This window comes from Panicum virgatum, chromosome 5K, assembly GCF_016808335.1.
Source record: "Panicum virgatum strain AP13 chromosome 5K, P.virgatum_v5, whole genome shotgun sequence".
Taxonomy (NCBI): Eukaryota; Viridiplantae; Streptophyta; class Magnoliopsida; order Poales; family Poaceae; genus Panicum; species Panicum virgatum.
In genome coordinates, this window is record NC_053140.1 from 45,875,891 (window position 1) to 45,892,307 (window position 16,417).

Sequence of the window (16,417 nt, forward strand, 5' to 3'; positions counted from 1 at the left end):
GGGCGGCGGCTTCGATGAATCCGGCGGCGGCTGCGACGAATCGGGTGCGGAGGACCGATTTGAGCTGCATCGCGACGAATCCGACGGCGGCGTGGAATCGAGTTGCGCGTGGCCAATTGGGGCGGCAGCGGACCAATGGGTGGCGGAGGACCCTACCGATGGCCACATTGCTACTGCGGTGGGGCGGAGCATGCTCGCAGCGCCGCTCACGGAAGGGGAGGCCAGGGAAGGGGAGGGAGAAAGGAACATGAGCCTGTCGATCCTCATCCCTCCTACCATACAACAAATGGAATCATTCCATCAGAGCCATTTCATTCTTCAAATCTAGAAGAGAACCGTTCTATTCCATTTCACCCTCCAACTAAACAGCCCATCACAGTTACTGCAGGCTCCAACGATGGCGCAGGCCCAAGGCTGCCTTGGTCTCTGCACTACAAGTGCATACGCCATAGAAATAGATGGAGGGAGTATCAAGTACTCATCGACCAGACCCGCCGCAAGGTTGTGTTTACTTCCAAAATTTCTCTCTCCAAATTTCACTATTCATCTATTACATTAAATTTTTTACCTCATGCATGGAGTATTAAATATAAATAAATAAAAAATTAATTACATAATTTTAATGTATACGACGAGACGAATCTTTTAAGCCTAATTAGGTCACAGTAGGACAATAATTACCACAAACAAATGAAAAATACTACAGTGTGCCACAATATCCGATATGACTCTTTTTACCCCTGTTTTACGGATCTAAACATACCCATGATGATTTTCCGGCTGAGGTGTGAAAAAGTGAAAGCGAACCTTCGAGTCACACGACACGACCTACCTCAAGCCGAGTCGGTTTCCGGCTGATATTTAACGATAACGAAGATTCCCCCGCATATTACTCGTCCGCGACCGCGCCCCTTCCCTCTTGAGGAAAACACGCACAAAGCGAAGAGCCACCCGCAAGCCGTCCGCGCCCGCCGGCTCGCCGCGGTCAAATTCGTCGGCGGCTGCGGCGGCGGGGGCCGGCGGCGTCGCCGTGCCGCGCGGCGCGCCCGGTCTGGTGGGATCCCCTTCGGACCTCCGCAGATTCCCGCGCGGGGGTGTTTTGATTTGAATGAGAGGAGCCCGGCGGCGGGATGGGCTCCTCCTCGCAGGGTTCGGCGGCCGTGGCGGCGGCCCGGGTCGACCTCTGCGCGCTCGACCTCATGCCCGTCTTCGCCAAGGAGATGATCGCCGGCGGCGTCGCAGGAGCCTTCTCCAAGACCGCCATCGCGCCGCTCGAGCGCGTCAAGATACTGCTGCAGGTTCGTGCGGTCCTCTCGCTCGTACCCGTGGAATGGATAAACCCGTGTAATACTAGTACGTCGGTTTGTGGTCTCCCTGCGTGAGCGTACCGGTTTGTAGATAAATTTCCTGGGATTATATTTTATTTATTCCCTAGTGTTTCCTAGTGATGCGGGGATCCAAATGTTTGTATGCGCAATTAAAACTAGTCTGCCGGTGTAGTCGCTGAATGTGAATTGCTTTAGACAAGACTTGGTTTCAAGATTCCTAGTCAAAAGATTATTTCGAATTCTGTCACGTCTCAGACTCTCAGTATTAAATGTGGAGAACGAGGCGCTTTTTCTTAGTCTGAAACTATGGTAATCACAGCCCTCTTTGTGAAGAGTTAGATTGATTTTGCCGCGTAAGCACTCCGTGCTGGTAGTTTTAGGATGCTAGAGCATAATCATGTATTTTGTATCGACGAAATTGGTGCCACCAGGAGATAATTTTTTTTTCGATACGAGGATCCACCCCATTTCCATTTCATCAACGGAAATACCAGAGAGTTCACAGTAGCATATAAGAAGTGGGACCACCAGGAGATAACTAAGATCCTATATAAGATTAGATTTGTGCTAGATGGCTTCCATTTTCTCGGATGTAGAAATGTCCTGATATTGATGGTGTTCAGTGAAAATTCTTCTTGTCATGGCTCTGTAGATGCTACATGCTATGAAAGCTATCCAATTGCATGATTACTTTTGAACATCCATTCTAGGCCTGATGTTATTTTGAGATTAATGCATGTTATTTCTCATTCATATTTATTCTGCTTTTGTAGACTAGAACAAATGAGTTTGGATCTCTTGGAGTTCTCAAATCATTGAAGAAAGTGAGACAACATGATGGAATCAAGGGATTTTACAAGTACGTAGCAATTCGAACCAATATAGTATTTGGGTTGAATCGTTGTGGTATGATATAATATTGCTTGCTAACCTTATATTGATGCTACCTCCAGGGGAAATGGTGCTAGTGTGCTGAGAATTATTCCTTATGCTGCACTACATTTCATGGCATATGAGCGATACCGGTGTTGGATCTTGAATAACTGTCCCTCACTGGGGACAGGGCCTTTAGTAGATCTTTTAGCTGGCTCAGCATCAGGGGGAACTGCTGTGTTGTGTACTTATCCCTTGGATTTGGCCCGGACTAAGCTTGCTTTCCAGGTTTTTACTTCACCAGTTATTATGTCTTCTTGATGGCAACTCCTTTGTTACCATGCTTTTGTCATTCTGGATTACTGTCTTAAGTCTTTACAACATCTATACTTCATTTTGGAGCAAGGATCTAGTGTTAAGATAAGTTGCTTCATGTAACAGTGATCGATAAATTACTCAACTAAGTTTTGATCTCTGACAATCACATTGCATCATGATTAATTTTTATGTGAGCATCTGAATTGGTTAAATAAAAAAAGATGTTAGATTATTTGTGAGTACATTTTTCTATTTTTCTAAGACACATTGGTGCTTAAATTTTTCTGTCAAAGTTCATGTCAATGTCCATAGTAAGACTAATTTGTCAAATAAGGTAGTAGTATTTACACATGTACTGCATGTAAATGCTAGCTAAACTCAAAACTGTGTCCAAGGTCCTTGTTAGGACCATATCGGGTTCATGTAACGGTAACTGTAGTTCTTTTGGCTAAACTGGTGGGTAACTGAAATTCTATCTGGTACCCACCATCCTATATTCCTATTAGATCATCTTCGACATAAAAATTCTTAGAATTGCCTGTGGTATCTATTCCAAACACCAAACAGAAGCAGCTTTCAGCGCTGAATAATGGTATGATTATCTTTGATCATAGGTCAATAGTTCAGACCAACTCAGCAGAGCTTTGAAAAGAGCAAGTCCTCAGCCAACATATGGAGGAATAATGGATGTCTTTAGAGGTGTTTACTCAGAAGGTGGAGTGCGAGCTCTTTACCGAGGTGTAGGTATGGCTTCGTTCATATTGTCATTAATGCCTATTCAAGCACTTGTAAAATCTCTTGTTAGGTCATTAAAGTGCTAACCAGTGTAGATTTGGGCCCAGCCATATTTTAATTATTGTCTGGATTCTGTTTAGTGTTGGGGCTCATCTGAAATATTCTCCATCAGGTCCAACGCTCATGGGAATACTTCCTTATGCTGGTCTTAAATTCTACATATATGAAGGACTGAAGGCACATGTACCAGATGATTACAAAAATTCGGTAACATTGAAGCTGTCATGTGGTGCTGCTGCTGGTTTATTTGGACAGACTCTGACCTATCCGCTAGATGTTGTCAGGAGACAGATGCAGGTACAATATTTGAACAGTCTCCGTTTATGATTATCATTGTAAGAAGATATTGTTTTTCTTGTTTGTTATTTTTAGCATTCTGACTGTTTTGTATTTGCTTCCCTTTTTGTAGGTTCAAAATCAGCAACAGAACGGACAATTTGGTGGCCCACGAATAACAGGCACATTCCAGGGTCTTATAGCCATTAAACAAACACAGGGATGGAGACAATTATTTGCTGGCTTGAGCCTCAATTACATCAAGGTATTTATGAAGATATTCCTTGATATTTAGGTTCGGATTATTTGACTTTGCATGCTTAGTTGTTTACCCTGATGTTCTATCCCAACTCCTAAGTGGCATGATTACAAAAATGCTGAACAGAACCTATTGCAACTAGGGCCACTATAACAGTGTCTGAAAGTCTTGCATTCTTGGTTTGAAGAACTTGTATTCTGTTCCTTCATTGTGAATACTGCTGCATATTTTTCCTGTCCGCGTGAAATTGTAAGACATTTCTTTTAATATCTGTTATTGGAAAATAAAAGTAGACTAGCAACTTCTTATTTCTGTGGGAACCTTATCAGTTTGTACCTTTTCATTTTGGTGTTTTATGCTCTCTTTAAAACCCTTTGTCAGGAAACCTCTATAACCTTGTTGTGAGCTTGAACACCTTTTATTAGTAGACCTGGTTCTTCTTAGTAGCTTGTGAGTTTTCTTGTATATCTGTGTTGGATGCAGCAAATTCATATTTTTAAACTGAAATAATTATATTCTCCCTACTGAATAGAATATTTTAGTGATTTATCTTGGTGGCGGATGTAGCGAATTCGTCTGTTTACTTGTTGAATACTTCTTCGACTTATATTTAGATGGTTACTATGATTGTCATGTTATTATGTGTAATCTTAAAACATGGGTCCTTTTATAGGTGGTGCCCTCAGTGGCTATTGGTTTCACCGCGTATGACACCGTGAAGCATTTTCTGAAGATACCTCCGAGAGAGAAGTGAAGCTCTGGCCATGGCCCTGCTTAATTTTGGTTGATCTCTTCTCCAGGCGGACAGCTAGCAGAACAAGGATTTCCGAGGCTTGGAAATGCCGTATGAAGCTGCAACCCAATGAAGCAGTGTCGTCCGCAACTCTGTTACCAAGTACTAATTGTTTCATGTAACAGCTACCTGATATATTCTTTCATTCTAGTGTTCCCCACTCATTTACATCTGGTGACAAGATTACAGAAGCTTAGCCTTAACCACTACTTGTCTTCTGCTCGAGTTTCCTGTAATGGCAAATTCCATATTTTTGCATAAATGTTGTTTCGTATGTGCACCTTGGCTTGTGATTCTAAGCTATTCGCTAGACCATGGATCTTGTCAACGCGTGCCTGCCGGTCGTGGGAACTGGAATTAGGCGTATAGGGTTCTTATAGCTTACAGTTATAAGAACCCTGGCAGGGACAAAATCTGGTGTGTTTTTTTAGGATTTATTGATGGTTTGCTATGGGTACACATACGGTTCCAATCTTTGGGAGTGGTTGCGTGCGTCCTATGTACATACCCTCTTAAAAAAAGGGCCTGAACTACTCATGCCGTGTTTGGCTATCAATCGTAAGTTCAGACTTGCAGAGTCGAGCAAGTAGCCTAGCACTGAATAGACCTGAAATTTGCACATATGAGCATAGGCGTAGCCGACATTTAAACTTTGGGCGTGTGCCCATTCGACACTATGAATTTTCATAATGCCATAGATTCTGTACGAGTAAAAATTTGCCTGAAATATAATACAGATATGGTAATAAGGTTCATAACGTCATAAATGAACTAACCGGTTAAAAATTTGCCAAAATTACGACTGAAACAAAAAAATGCCAGAATGAAAATTCATATATTTCAGTTTTGAAATAATTTATTACATTCATAGAGTATTAGATTTTTTTACAATTAAAATAAAGTCAAATAAAGTTTTAATCTCCCATCACAAGCTACACAACCGATGGTTGTTTCAAAAGGCTGGAACTAGAGGTCGGAGGTTCGATACTAGCAGGGACAAATTCTAGTGGGTTTTTTCAAGATTTATTCTTGGATTGCACAATGAGGGTGTGTTCGCATGTTTTCCGCACAACGAGATTGCGTTTTCCGCACAACGAGATCGTGTTCAGTGGTATTGCATGTTTTCCGCACAACGAGATCGCGTTCAGCACAGAAGATGCAAGGGACGACGCGCAGTGGTCCGGTCACCCGAGACAAGTATGCATTGAAGGGGAGTGTTGGAAATAGCAATGCATACTTGTGAAAGCTTCTAGAATATTAGAGAGTATGCATGAACCATGGTTGCCATGCTTCATGGTAAATGTGGAATACTCTAGAAACTAGATATTTGTATGGTTAGATAAGCATGAGGAAAATTATAGAGTTAGATATTTTATAGGAAGTGGGTAGAAGATGGACACATATGAAAAAAATCATATGAGCTATGGAGTCCATGGCATAAGAGGTCTTAAGTAGGAGATGACAAAGATGTCAAGTAAAAACCATTTGGAGATGACATAGGTAGCCGCCATAGAGAGTTGAGTGACATACCATTGGATGGCATGAGTTGAGTGTGGTAGGGTAGTCACATAAAAGTATAAGAGTCTCATATTGTATGAAGTTGAGTTGTGAATAAAAATTTGAGTTCCAGAGTTGGTTTCCTATATTAGTGTTGATGTGAAGATATCCACAGAGAAAATAGTGTGGGTAAGGGCACACATAAGGAGTCGGTGCCAATGTTAGGGACATCGATTTTTCAACATTGCAAGTAACCAAAGATTTTATCAATTAGTTTTAGATGTACAAGTAAATTAAATGCATCAAATAAAGTACAAATAATTTCAAATAACCTTAATCTCAAAATTTCATCGCTAAAAAACTCTTAATATTCTAGTGCATTTGAATTTGATTGGATTAACATAACATACTCCGAACACATGTTTGTTGGGTGCACGACAAGGTGCAATAAATATATATTGCATCACATCAGAATCTGGAAGTAAAGTACAGAGATATATTAAGGTGCAACAACAGTCATCCGAACGTCACGACGGATCCTCCGTCAGCTCTTGTGCAGAGCAGACTCACCATAGACAGCACATTAGCTCCGCAAATGGGCTCGTAAACCTCAGGGCCGCGCCTGATCGCTTCTCATAAGTCTCATTTGTTGAAGTAGTAGACAACCTGTAGGTCGGCTTACCCTCCCTAATTCTCATATGATAGATTAGAGCCTCTCGGACCTCAGGAAAGCGCATGACCTCTAGGACAGCGCCGAAGATTTGGTCAGTAAAACTAGCTCATATATGCCACCTGCGTTGCTTGAGTAATCCCTAAGTGCTTTGTAGATGTCAAATATGGTATTCTGCCCGAAATGTAGGACCGCCTAGTCAGCTTGTAGGCTACGATGGTGGTAGCCAGCCTCAAAGGGAAGCTCCTCAACTTGTACCTGTGAGCCGGCGCACCAGCATGCACCAGCATGCACTATCTGTGGGTGCATGTCTGATCCTTAAATCTGTACCAAACAACATTCGACTTGAAAGCTTCGAGGTACAAGTTAGGATAGCTGAACCACACGCGTATGCTGCGGCTTGAATGTTCTCCTGCTCTCAAGCCACTGCACACTCCCTTGTAAAGGATGGTTTCGAAGTGTCTATGTGGTGGGTACACTACTTTGCCTTGAATCATTAGAATTATCCACCTCAATATGGATTTTACCAAAGTGCATGTTTTGAATCACCTGTGCACTTCCGATTGCCAGACTCAACACAGGGAAACAGAAGTGATTTGCCATCAGTAACTGCAATAATTCTTCTAACAAGTTAATATATAGCAGACACTTTCAGTAAACAAAAATGTTTATGGTAAATTTGGGTACATCATGCTTTTACATATAAAACTAGATGTATAGTGGTGTTGCAGTAATTCTCATCTTTATTTGAAATACAAGATAAACTAAATGCATTAATGTATCGATGAAAAGCTCAACTGATCAATTAGATCAGTGTATTAAATGAATATATGGAGTAACTCACGATCATAAGACTACAATTATCTTGTATCTAGGAACAACAACTAATGGACACAATATATATTATAAAACCATGACTAGTTACACTTGCAATAACAAAAGATTGCAACTTTCTCAAAAGTCAAAACCCAAATAGAACAATTAGACAGGACAATCTATCAGCCAAATGCATCATTTCACAACCACATTCCGACAAGCCACATCAGAGGTCTGCAAATAGGTTCTTGCGTGCCTGGCATGGGCTGAGTCTGATGATGACGTGCCACATGAGATCGAGTTGTGAATGCTGCAACTGGCTGACAAGTGAGTCTACCTAGGTGTTCTTTTAGGTTTTTTAAAAGTTGTAGCATCTTGTTATATACAATGCCACATACTCATTTTTAGCTTACATGACACTATAATAAATGAGAGAGAGGAGATAGGGGAAGAAATCGGGTCTCATGCAAAACTCAATTTCAATACGAAATCCAATACACTAGACAATATTAAATTTGCATTGGGAGAAGGTAGTGTCTTCATGATAGTGGAAAACAAATGTGATAGGGGGAGAGGATTGAGAATAAATTTATTAGAGCCCACAATAAAAAACCATGAGTTATAGAGTGTAGTTTCTAACGGAGATGGCTTAGTTATGTGGCATCACAGATATCATCTATGGACACCATAGGTTGGGATTACCCTAAAACGCAAGGACAATAGTTGTAATTTCTTGATACATGGGGCCAAGAGTTGTAGTTCCATGAAACCAACCCATAAATCAGTCAACCAAATCATTTCCTATAAACTTTTAGTTTGTCACAATGACAAATGGCTGATCCAAATTTCATATAGTTTTAAGTTTTTCTAAAAAAAATCAATACCCCTGTAGCTAGCAATTTTAATCTAAAAAAATATGGATTGCTGTGATCATATGAACTTTTTACAACAGCCCCATGATAGTTCTAGTTAGTTACCACTTACCACTAACAGCAATCACAATTTGAAGCATGAACCAACCATGGTTCTTAAAGCGTTAAGACGAGGCACGGCGAGCGACCTCGTCTGCAAGGCGAGGCGACGCCTAGGCGAGCAAGGCGACGCCTTACCCATATGCCACAAGGAGGAAATGAAAAGAAATAGGAAATAAAAAAAGTAAAAAAGACAAAGAAGAGGGCAAGGTACAGGCTGCTGCCCAGCCCAACAGTTAGGCCCAGCCCAACAATAGCATCTCCACCCTCCAGAACCCTCTCCCACTCAATGAGCTCCTCATCCGCGCCGCCGTTGCCCTCTGCCCAGCACTCTGCCCTCTCAGCTCTCCCTCTCCCTTCGCGCCGCCGGCCCGCCGTCGCTCCTCCTCCCGCAGCCGCCGCCGGTCTGCCCTTGCTGCTCCGCCAGACGCCGCCGCTGGCCCCGCGCGACACCACTACCGGACCCGCGCACCGTCGCCAGGCCCTCGCGCCGCCGAAGCTCGTCGGCGCTCCCTCTCCCACCTTCCTCACCATGCTCAGGTAGGGCACCACCCCCTCCCTCTTGTCCCCCTTCCCCCGCAGATCGTCGAAATCCTTCCCCTCCTCTTCCTCTCCCTCCTCCCTCACCCTCCCTCTCAGTTGGCTTCTCTTTTGGCATGGCGTCGGCGGACGCCTTGGATTTTTGAGCGCTTGGACGACTAGGTGTCGCCTAGGCGACGCCTTAAGAACCATGGAACCAACAATGTTAGCAAAAATAATAATCTACTTAGTGATTGAATGGTCCGATTATTCAAGAAACACTTGGCAAAAAAATCCTTCGATCAGCTGCTATTTATAACACAGGTACAAAAATTATGTAGTCACCCAAATATTATAGAATTACAGATAAACGGAAAACAAATCCTCAAAAGCCCCCTTATGTTGTGTTTAGTCTAAGTCGTTTGCTAATTTAAGACGTTCCCTCCCATTGGTACATCTACTCTTCTTAATATATTGTATGTTTCCTAGTGGTGCCATGTCGCTGATCAGACTAATGTTCAACACAGTTTGACCAAATCGTTCAGCCTAGAACTGCGCATGACGAGTAACTTAAATGTTGTTCATGCGCAGTTTGGTGAATCCGTGGTTGAACAGGGCTACCATGTAGCCAGAAAACTCCATTAGTCTATCCCGGTTAGGATAAAACAACTCCATATCCCACTATAACATAAAACGATTTTAGTAGTTATCATGTGCAGTAGAGCATATCCCAGTTAGCATTAAAAAAAAAGGATTGTGACCTATGTGGCGTCGGATAGTACTGGATAAACTCACGAGTATAGTGCGACACTCAACTTCTCCGCAAGCCGGCCAATGTCTATTCCTATTACAATGTTATGCTCATCTTGGAGAAGAAGGTCTTAAGAAGGAAGGCAGCGAACAGCATCACGCCTTGCTCGATTAATTCTTCCAGGCTGGGCCGACAGACTTTAGATTGGGCTTGCGGGCTCGCTGAGCTTTGGGGTGGGCCGAAGTAGTAGTCCTTGATAGCATGACAGCCGGGCACGTCGTCCCTGCGCGCTAGCTAGCTGACACAACAAGACTCCAGGTCGAGTAGGCCATGTTTAGGTCTAAATTTTTTTCTAAAGTACATATCACAGCGAATATTTGACACATATATAGAACATTAAATGTAATTAAAAAACTAATTATGCAGTATAACTGTTTTATATTAGATGAATTTTTTAAGTTTAATTAATTCATAATTAGACATAATATAATTTGTTAAACAACAACAAAATATGCTAAATTACCAAAACTCAAATTTTCTGGCGAACTAAACACAGTCTCAAAGCCGTGCTCCCCTCCGGCGCGATACAGCATGAGACAATGAGGAGATCGAAATGTGAAGAGCAGTGACATGTACTGTGCTATGCAGTACTCCTGGATTTAAGGCCTCTTCCAAAGGCCGGCGATGTCGCCAATGAAATTATTTGTTTAGTTGATAAACAGTGCAGGGTCAATCGCGCTCGCGCTCTCCTTTTCGGCTAGCGTGAAGCTCCTCCTTCTCACACTGCACGCACCCCGAGACTCTGCTGCCACTGTGCCGGCCTCCTCTTTCCTCTACGCTGGTGGCGAAGTCGGCAGTGCCGCTGGAGGAGGCCTAAGTAATGGAATTTCAGCTCCGATTGAAGCGAAAGCTCGTGGGAGACGATCGACATGTCTGCAGGCTGCAGGTCAATTACATTGCATGATGGATGGTGCCATGGACGTGATCGGCGCCCCAGCCCGGCCCGCTGCAGGCATGTGCCGTTGTTGCTGGCCAACGCACAACCGGTCACGAGGCTGGATGCATGCATGCCTTTTGCAAATTTTGTTGGCAAAGTTGTCACGAAGGATAGCCATAGGCGCCGGAAGCGAGGGTTAATTATGATCTCGCGATCTTTCGATCGGTATCAACTCGATCACTACTGATTGTCTGAGTGTCTGACTCTGACAGTTGAGTAGAGATGTAAACGGATCGGATATGAGCAGATATTACTGATATCGTATTTATTTTCATATTTATGTTCGAATATAGATAGTGTTAGTTTTTGCCGAATAAAATTGTAATGGATATCGACATCATAAAAATGTAACTTTTGAGCATTTGGATACGGATCGGTTATAGATACTGGATACTCGAAATCGGATACGGACGGATAGAAATCTTTCCAGACCGGACACATGAGGATAAAAACACTCTCTGAACTAATTGCAAACATTAAATAGAAGATATTTTTTCCTTTTAAATTTTAATGTTCACTGCCCAGAAGGTCAAGGCTTCCAAACAGGGCCCATAATCGAGCAAAATAAGCCATCACAGAATAGCCTTAGCACCATCAATAAATTTATAGCTAGATCAATCACATATGAAGCATGATAGAATAACTTTACTAATAGCAACATTTAGCACATAAGAGTATAAAAAAGGCTCTCTGAACTAATTGCAAATATTAAATAGAAGATATTTTTAATTTTCCTTTTAATATTCACTTCCCAGAAGGGTCAAGGCTTGGGCTTCCAAGCAGGGCACATAATCGAGCAAAATTATGTGCCATCACGAAATAGCCTTAACACCATCAAATAAACTAATAGCTACATCAATCACATATGAAGCATGATGAATTTCAAACTTACTAATAGCAAGATTTGGTTGGATACATGAGCCCATGAGCCTTAAAGGTGCCTGCTTCCCCCATCCCTTGGGTATGATGCACTAGGGACCAGCTACCTGTTAGCATTGATCTCCACCGACTCGGTCCAATGACTGAGTCGGGCCCTTGACTCGGTTCTCTGGTCGGGGGAGCCCAACCCAACTGGGTTGTGGATCCCTGTCGCGCCGGCACTATATAGAGGAGGTGGGGGCTGCAGAGGCACGCACGCCAAGAAAGAGTCGTGCCCACACGCCCACCTCTGCGACTTGACCGACCAAGGAGGTGCCGAAAGCGACGGGAAGACCGCCGCCCTTGTTCCACGACACCGCCGCCCCTGCACTGCTGCATCGTCGTCACTGCATCACGCCGGTCTCGACCTCGGACGACTCCGGTGTACCACGAACTCTACGGCAGCGCCATGGACATCGACAAGGTATTTTCCTCAACAGAAAGTTAGTTTCCCACTCGATCTACTCCTAGGCGATCCAATAGTTCTAACAATGGTATCGGAGCCTCTCTAACGAATAGAACAAGATGGGGGAAAGAATCAAAGAAAAGATTCGATCTCGAATCGAAAGGAAATTTAAACCCTAACCCTAGAGAAAAGTGGCGGCGGGGCTTACCTGAGCTCCACCGCAGGCCATAGCCGCGCGGCGCAGCTCTGCGTGGCAAGGGCACGCCGCGCGGAAAAGAAAGCTCGGGCCGCCGCTTGTCTCCGGGACGCCGGTAACGAGTGCGCGCGGGCTCGGGGCACCGCCGCCAGGCCGCTCGACGGCGGCGCGCTCTCGCACGGGTGGAGCACGCTCACCGGCGAATGGGCTGACGGCGGCGCCGGCCACGTTCCTCCCCGGCCACCCTTGGCTGCTACCTCCGTTTTCACAAGAGAAAGTGGAGGAAAAGAAAGGAAACTCTAGGGTGGATGGTCAAGAGCCCCGGCTGCCCGAGCTTGCGACGCCGGCGAGAGCCCTGGCAGCGGCGCCGCCGGCTTGGACCGGCAAAGGGGGGAGGAGAAATGAAGCTATGGTTACGGGGGAGTCGCCGGCCAGGGTTTTGTACAGCCGTAAAGTGCGGACGACCATCGGATACAATCCGACGGCCGGGAGCAGCCGGCGACCGAGCAGACCGAATTGAGCCAAGGCGGGGGCGGAGTTTCCCGGCCCAGGCCCAGGTTGTGGCCTGGACGCGGAGTGCGCGCCGAGCTGGGCCGAGCCAGGCTAAGAGTGGGCGTGCATGGGCCGCATGAGCGCGCGTGTGGGCCGGCCGCGCACGTGCAGGTGCTGGGCCGCCAAGCCGCGCCCTAGGCTGGGTTGCCTGTTTGCACAGTCAAGCTTAAGAATTAGCCATATTCTTTTTCAGAAACCTGTTTCAATGATAGTTTGATGAATTTGATTATGTTTTGATCTCCTTTCAATTTTACACCAATGTGTAAATTGTTTAGGAGAATAAAAGAATAAAATAATGTTTCTCGATATAGAATATTCATGTTTCTCGATATAGAATATTCATGGTTTCGCTGCAAAGTAAAAGTCTCAACCTCTATTTAAATTAGAACCAACAGGACAATTTAAATAGAGGAGAAGATAGATATTGGTTTAAAGTTAATTATGATATTATTATTTTCTGACCAATGTTGATGATAACAATATTATAATTTCATTGTGATTTTGAGTTCAGTGTTAATTCTTTGACATTTTTGCATCAAAGTGATCAATTTTTCAGGGAATAGAGAAAGACAAAGAAAAGCTTATGAATGAAAGAAAAGTTCTCCGCTGCAATAAAGAAAGATAAACTCAGATGAGTTTTTCCCTGTGGGAAAAGGCAGCCTTTAAGTTTAAGGTTAAGAAAAAACTTCCGCTGTTGTAAGTTAAAGGTTGTTTTGGCACCATTTTGCCATTGTAAGTGTCAAGTTGAGCATTAATTTGCTCTTAAAAGAAAAGAAATTTAAAGTTTATTATGATGTTGTCATTTTCTAACCAAAGTTTATGATGGCAATATTATAATTTTTATTCTAATCATGTGTTCTATTTCTGCCCAACGGTGATATAGGATTGAAAGTAAAGGAAAGTTGTATGTTTTAATTTTGACCAACATTAAATTAAATTAAGACATACAATTTGTCGGGTATCACAATTAGGGACACCCTAATCGGAGTACTAAGACCGCTTTTAAAAACACAAAACACCTGTTAAGGCAACTAGGCCCACGGCCTCCTTCCAATCTGGAAGAAAGGAAAGGACTCAATGAAGCCCAGCACACGACCCATTCACATCCCCCTCGAGCGGGTGACTCGTTCTCCGCCTCGCTCGAGGGTCCCTCTCGGGCCCGCTGGACAATCTCCGCCTCGCTCGAGGGTAGCGGATCTACCCTCGAGCGGATGACTCATTCTCCGCCTCGCTCGAGGGTCCCTCTCGGGCCCGCTGGACAATCTCCGCCTCGCTCGAGGGTAGCGGATCTACCCTCGAGCGGATGACTCATTCTCCGCCTCGCTCGAGGGCTCCCTTCGGGACCCTCGATCACGCAACGCACCTCCGCCTCGCTCGAGGGTAGCGGATCTACCCTCGAGCAGGAACTCATTCTCCGCCTCGCTCGGGGCCGTCTCTCCACACAAAGGACAAACGGCCCCGCCGCCCAACCGCTCGCCGTACGAAGACATTGAAAGCCAGCCACTCCGCCATGGCTCAAAGGACGGGCGGCGTCAGGCCGCCACTCCCACAGTGGATGTGACCGGGATCCCATCCGCTGACTCCGGTCACCATTCCGCCATCCCGGATGTTATAGCAGTGCCTTGGGACCTGCAACGCGGAACAAGACGGGCTCAGCACTGCTCCCATTACTGTTCTACCAACACCGACCATCCGGACTCGCCTCCCACTGGGGAAGGGGTCCAGGACTTCCACGTGTCCCCCCGGACCTTCTAGTGTGCACGCCCGCACTCCGACCAGGGGGTCCGGGGCCGTCGCGCGCCATTACTGCCGCTGGTGCATGCAGGACCCTAGTCCGCAGCACCCACTGAACACCACCGCGCCGTATATAGAAGACTCCACCAGCGACGACCACGCCGCCTGCAGGGACGCTGCTGGACGACCGGCGCGATCTTCGCAGGACCGAGGATGATATCCAGGACGACTGCGACACGCGCCGCCTTCCCACAGTATACTTCCTACAGTGTTCGACCACTGTACCCCGCGATTCATGGGGAGGACGACGACTTCCATGCCCCACTCATGTGTCCCGCCCCTTCTTGTAACTATAAAAGGAGGAGGCGGGCTTCCTTTAGACTCTCTGGTCTGGACTCTAGTCTGCTTGGTATCACTGATTTCTCTCTTCAAGAGGACGTTCAGGGACTACTGAGCACTCATCTCAACCGACTCCACTCCTAGCTGAGACTTGGGAGCTTCTCTCCCTCTCTCGTCTTGCTTGTACCCCCTACTACAAGCACTCCAGGTGCAAGATAATACAGTGCCCTCGCACACCCCCTTTGCTGGACGTACGGCCCCGCGGCCGGAACCAGGATAAACCGTGCGTTACTGTGTTGCCTCTTACATCATCATCTGGGACGAGAAGACACGCAGCATTTACTAGTTGGAATCCGGGCCCCGGGGTCGGGACACCGACACAATTCTTTCCAAGTAGAGAGAAATTAACAAACAAAAGTTGATTCCGATCAGCGCTACATATAAAGTTTTGAGGTTACTCAGCTGTATAGTTGAGGTTAAGAAAGAAAAGTGCTTGTTTCATTCTGACTTTTAATTAATATGGAAAAGAGATGCAACTGTTTTCAAAAAGTTTTTGGTTTCTCTCACTAAAGTTTTACGGATATTGTAATTCTTTAATTTTTCTGATTAAATTGAAACCAATGGGAAGATTTAATCAGAAAAGAAGGTATATGTGCATGTTTTAGTCATTGTGACTAAAATTTTATCACTATAAAGTGTTTTTTTGTCCTTCAATAGTAAAGATAATGGTGACATAAGTTAGACATATGTTTGAATTGAACATGTGTGTTAGCATGATTTTTGGATTTATTTCTGAAATTATGGCATTGATTGTTACCAGTGCAATTAAAGTTTCATATCTTGCATGGTTGGGAAAGTTTTTTTTTTTGTGATGACTCATATGCTACTTGAGTATCACATAAAAGTGAAGAAGTCTGGGGGGCTTTTAAGCTATCCCAGCAATTTTCATGCACTACTATAGTGGCATGTTGAATTAAAAGAGTCGAAGGACAAAAGATAGTTGTATATGAACCAAAAGTAAAGACTGCAAGCCTGCAAGCATGACTTGCAAAAGTAAAGAAAAATGAAGAACTCTTATGAGCTTTTGAAATGGAATGAGAAAATGGTACTCCTATAGTTTTGCATGACTTGATCATGTGGATAAACCAAGTAACGAAAGGCTTCTCGTTCAAAAGTGTTAAAAAATAATAGTTTCGAAATTATGGCAGCAAAGTTTGTGCCATATTTCGAGAAGAAGAAAGATTAGAAAGATAAGAAATACATTTACAAAGATATTCTCCTCAAAGTTAAAGGATGATCTATTAAAGTGAATATGACCGAAAAGGGAGTACAACGGTCATAACGTTGATACCCCAACCATAAAAATAAGCGAGATTCTTGGAGTTTTCAGCTCCAAATATAAAGAACAG

At 44.4% G+C, this 16,417-nt stretch overlaps 1 protein-coding gene across 1 annotated transcript; it reads left to right on the forward strand.

The window, feature by feature from the left end:
- The first annotated feature begins 803 nt into the window (after window positions 1–803).
- LOC120707797 (mitochondrial carrier protein CoAc1-like) lies at window positions 804–4,941 on the forward strand. Its single transcript, XM_039992804.1, has 7 exons — window positions 804–1,298; window positions 2,102–2,187; window positions 2,282–2,489; window positions 3,134–3,263; window positions 3,427–3,611; window positions 3,724–3,855; window positions 4,523–4,941. Exons 1-7 carry the CDS (start codon window positions 1,131–1,133, stop codon window positions 4,601–4,603), a joined length of 990 nt encoding a protein of 329 aa, XP_039848738.1. The 5' UTR covers window positions 804–1,130; the 3' UTR covers window positions 4,604–4,941.
- Window positions 4,942–16,417: the final 11,476 nt, after the last annotated feature.

What these genes read in the sequence shown, in the direction of transcription:
- LOC120707797 (XM_039992804.1), top strand. Translation starts at nt 1,131, where the DNA reads ATGGGCTCCTCCTCGCAGGGTTCGGCGGCCGTGGCGGCGGCCCGGGTC. An exon ending in GGAATCAAGGGATTTTACAA is followed by an intron (nt 2,188 to 2,281) that starts GTACGTAGCAAT and finishes TGCTACCTCCAG; the next exon opens with GGGAAATGGTGCTAGTGTGC. An exon ending in TGAGCCTCAATTACATCAAG is followed by an intron (nt 3,856 to 4,522) that starts GTATTTATGAAG and finishes GTCCTTTTATAG; the next exon opens with GTGGTGCCCTCAGTGGCTAT.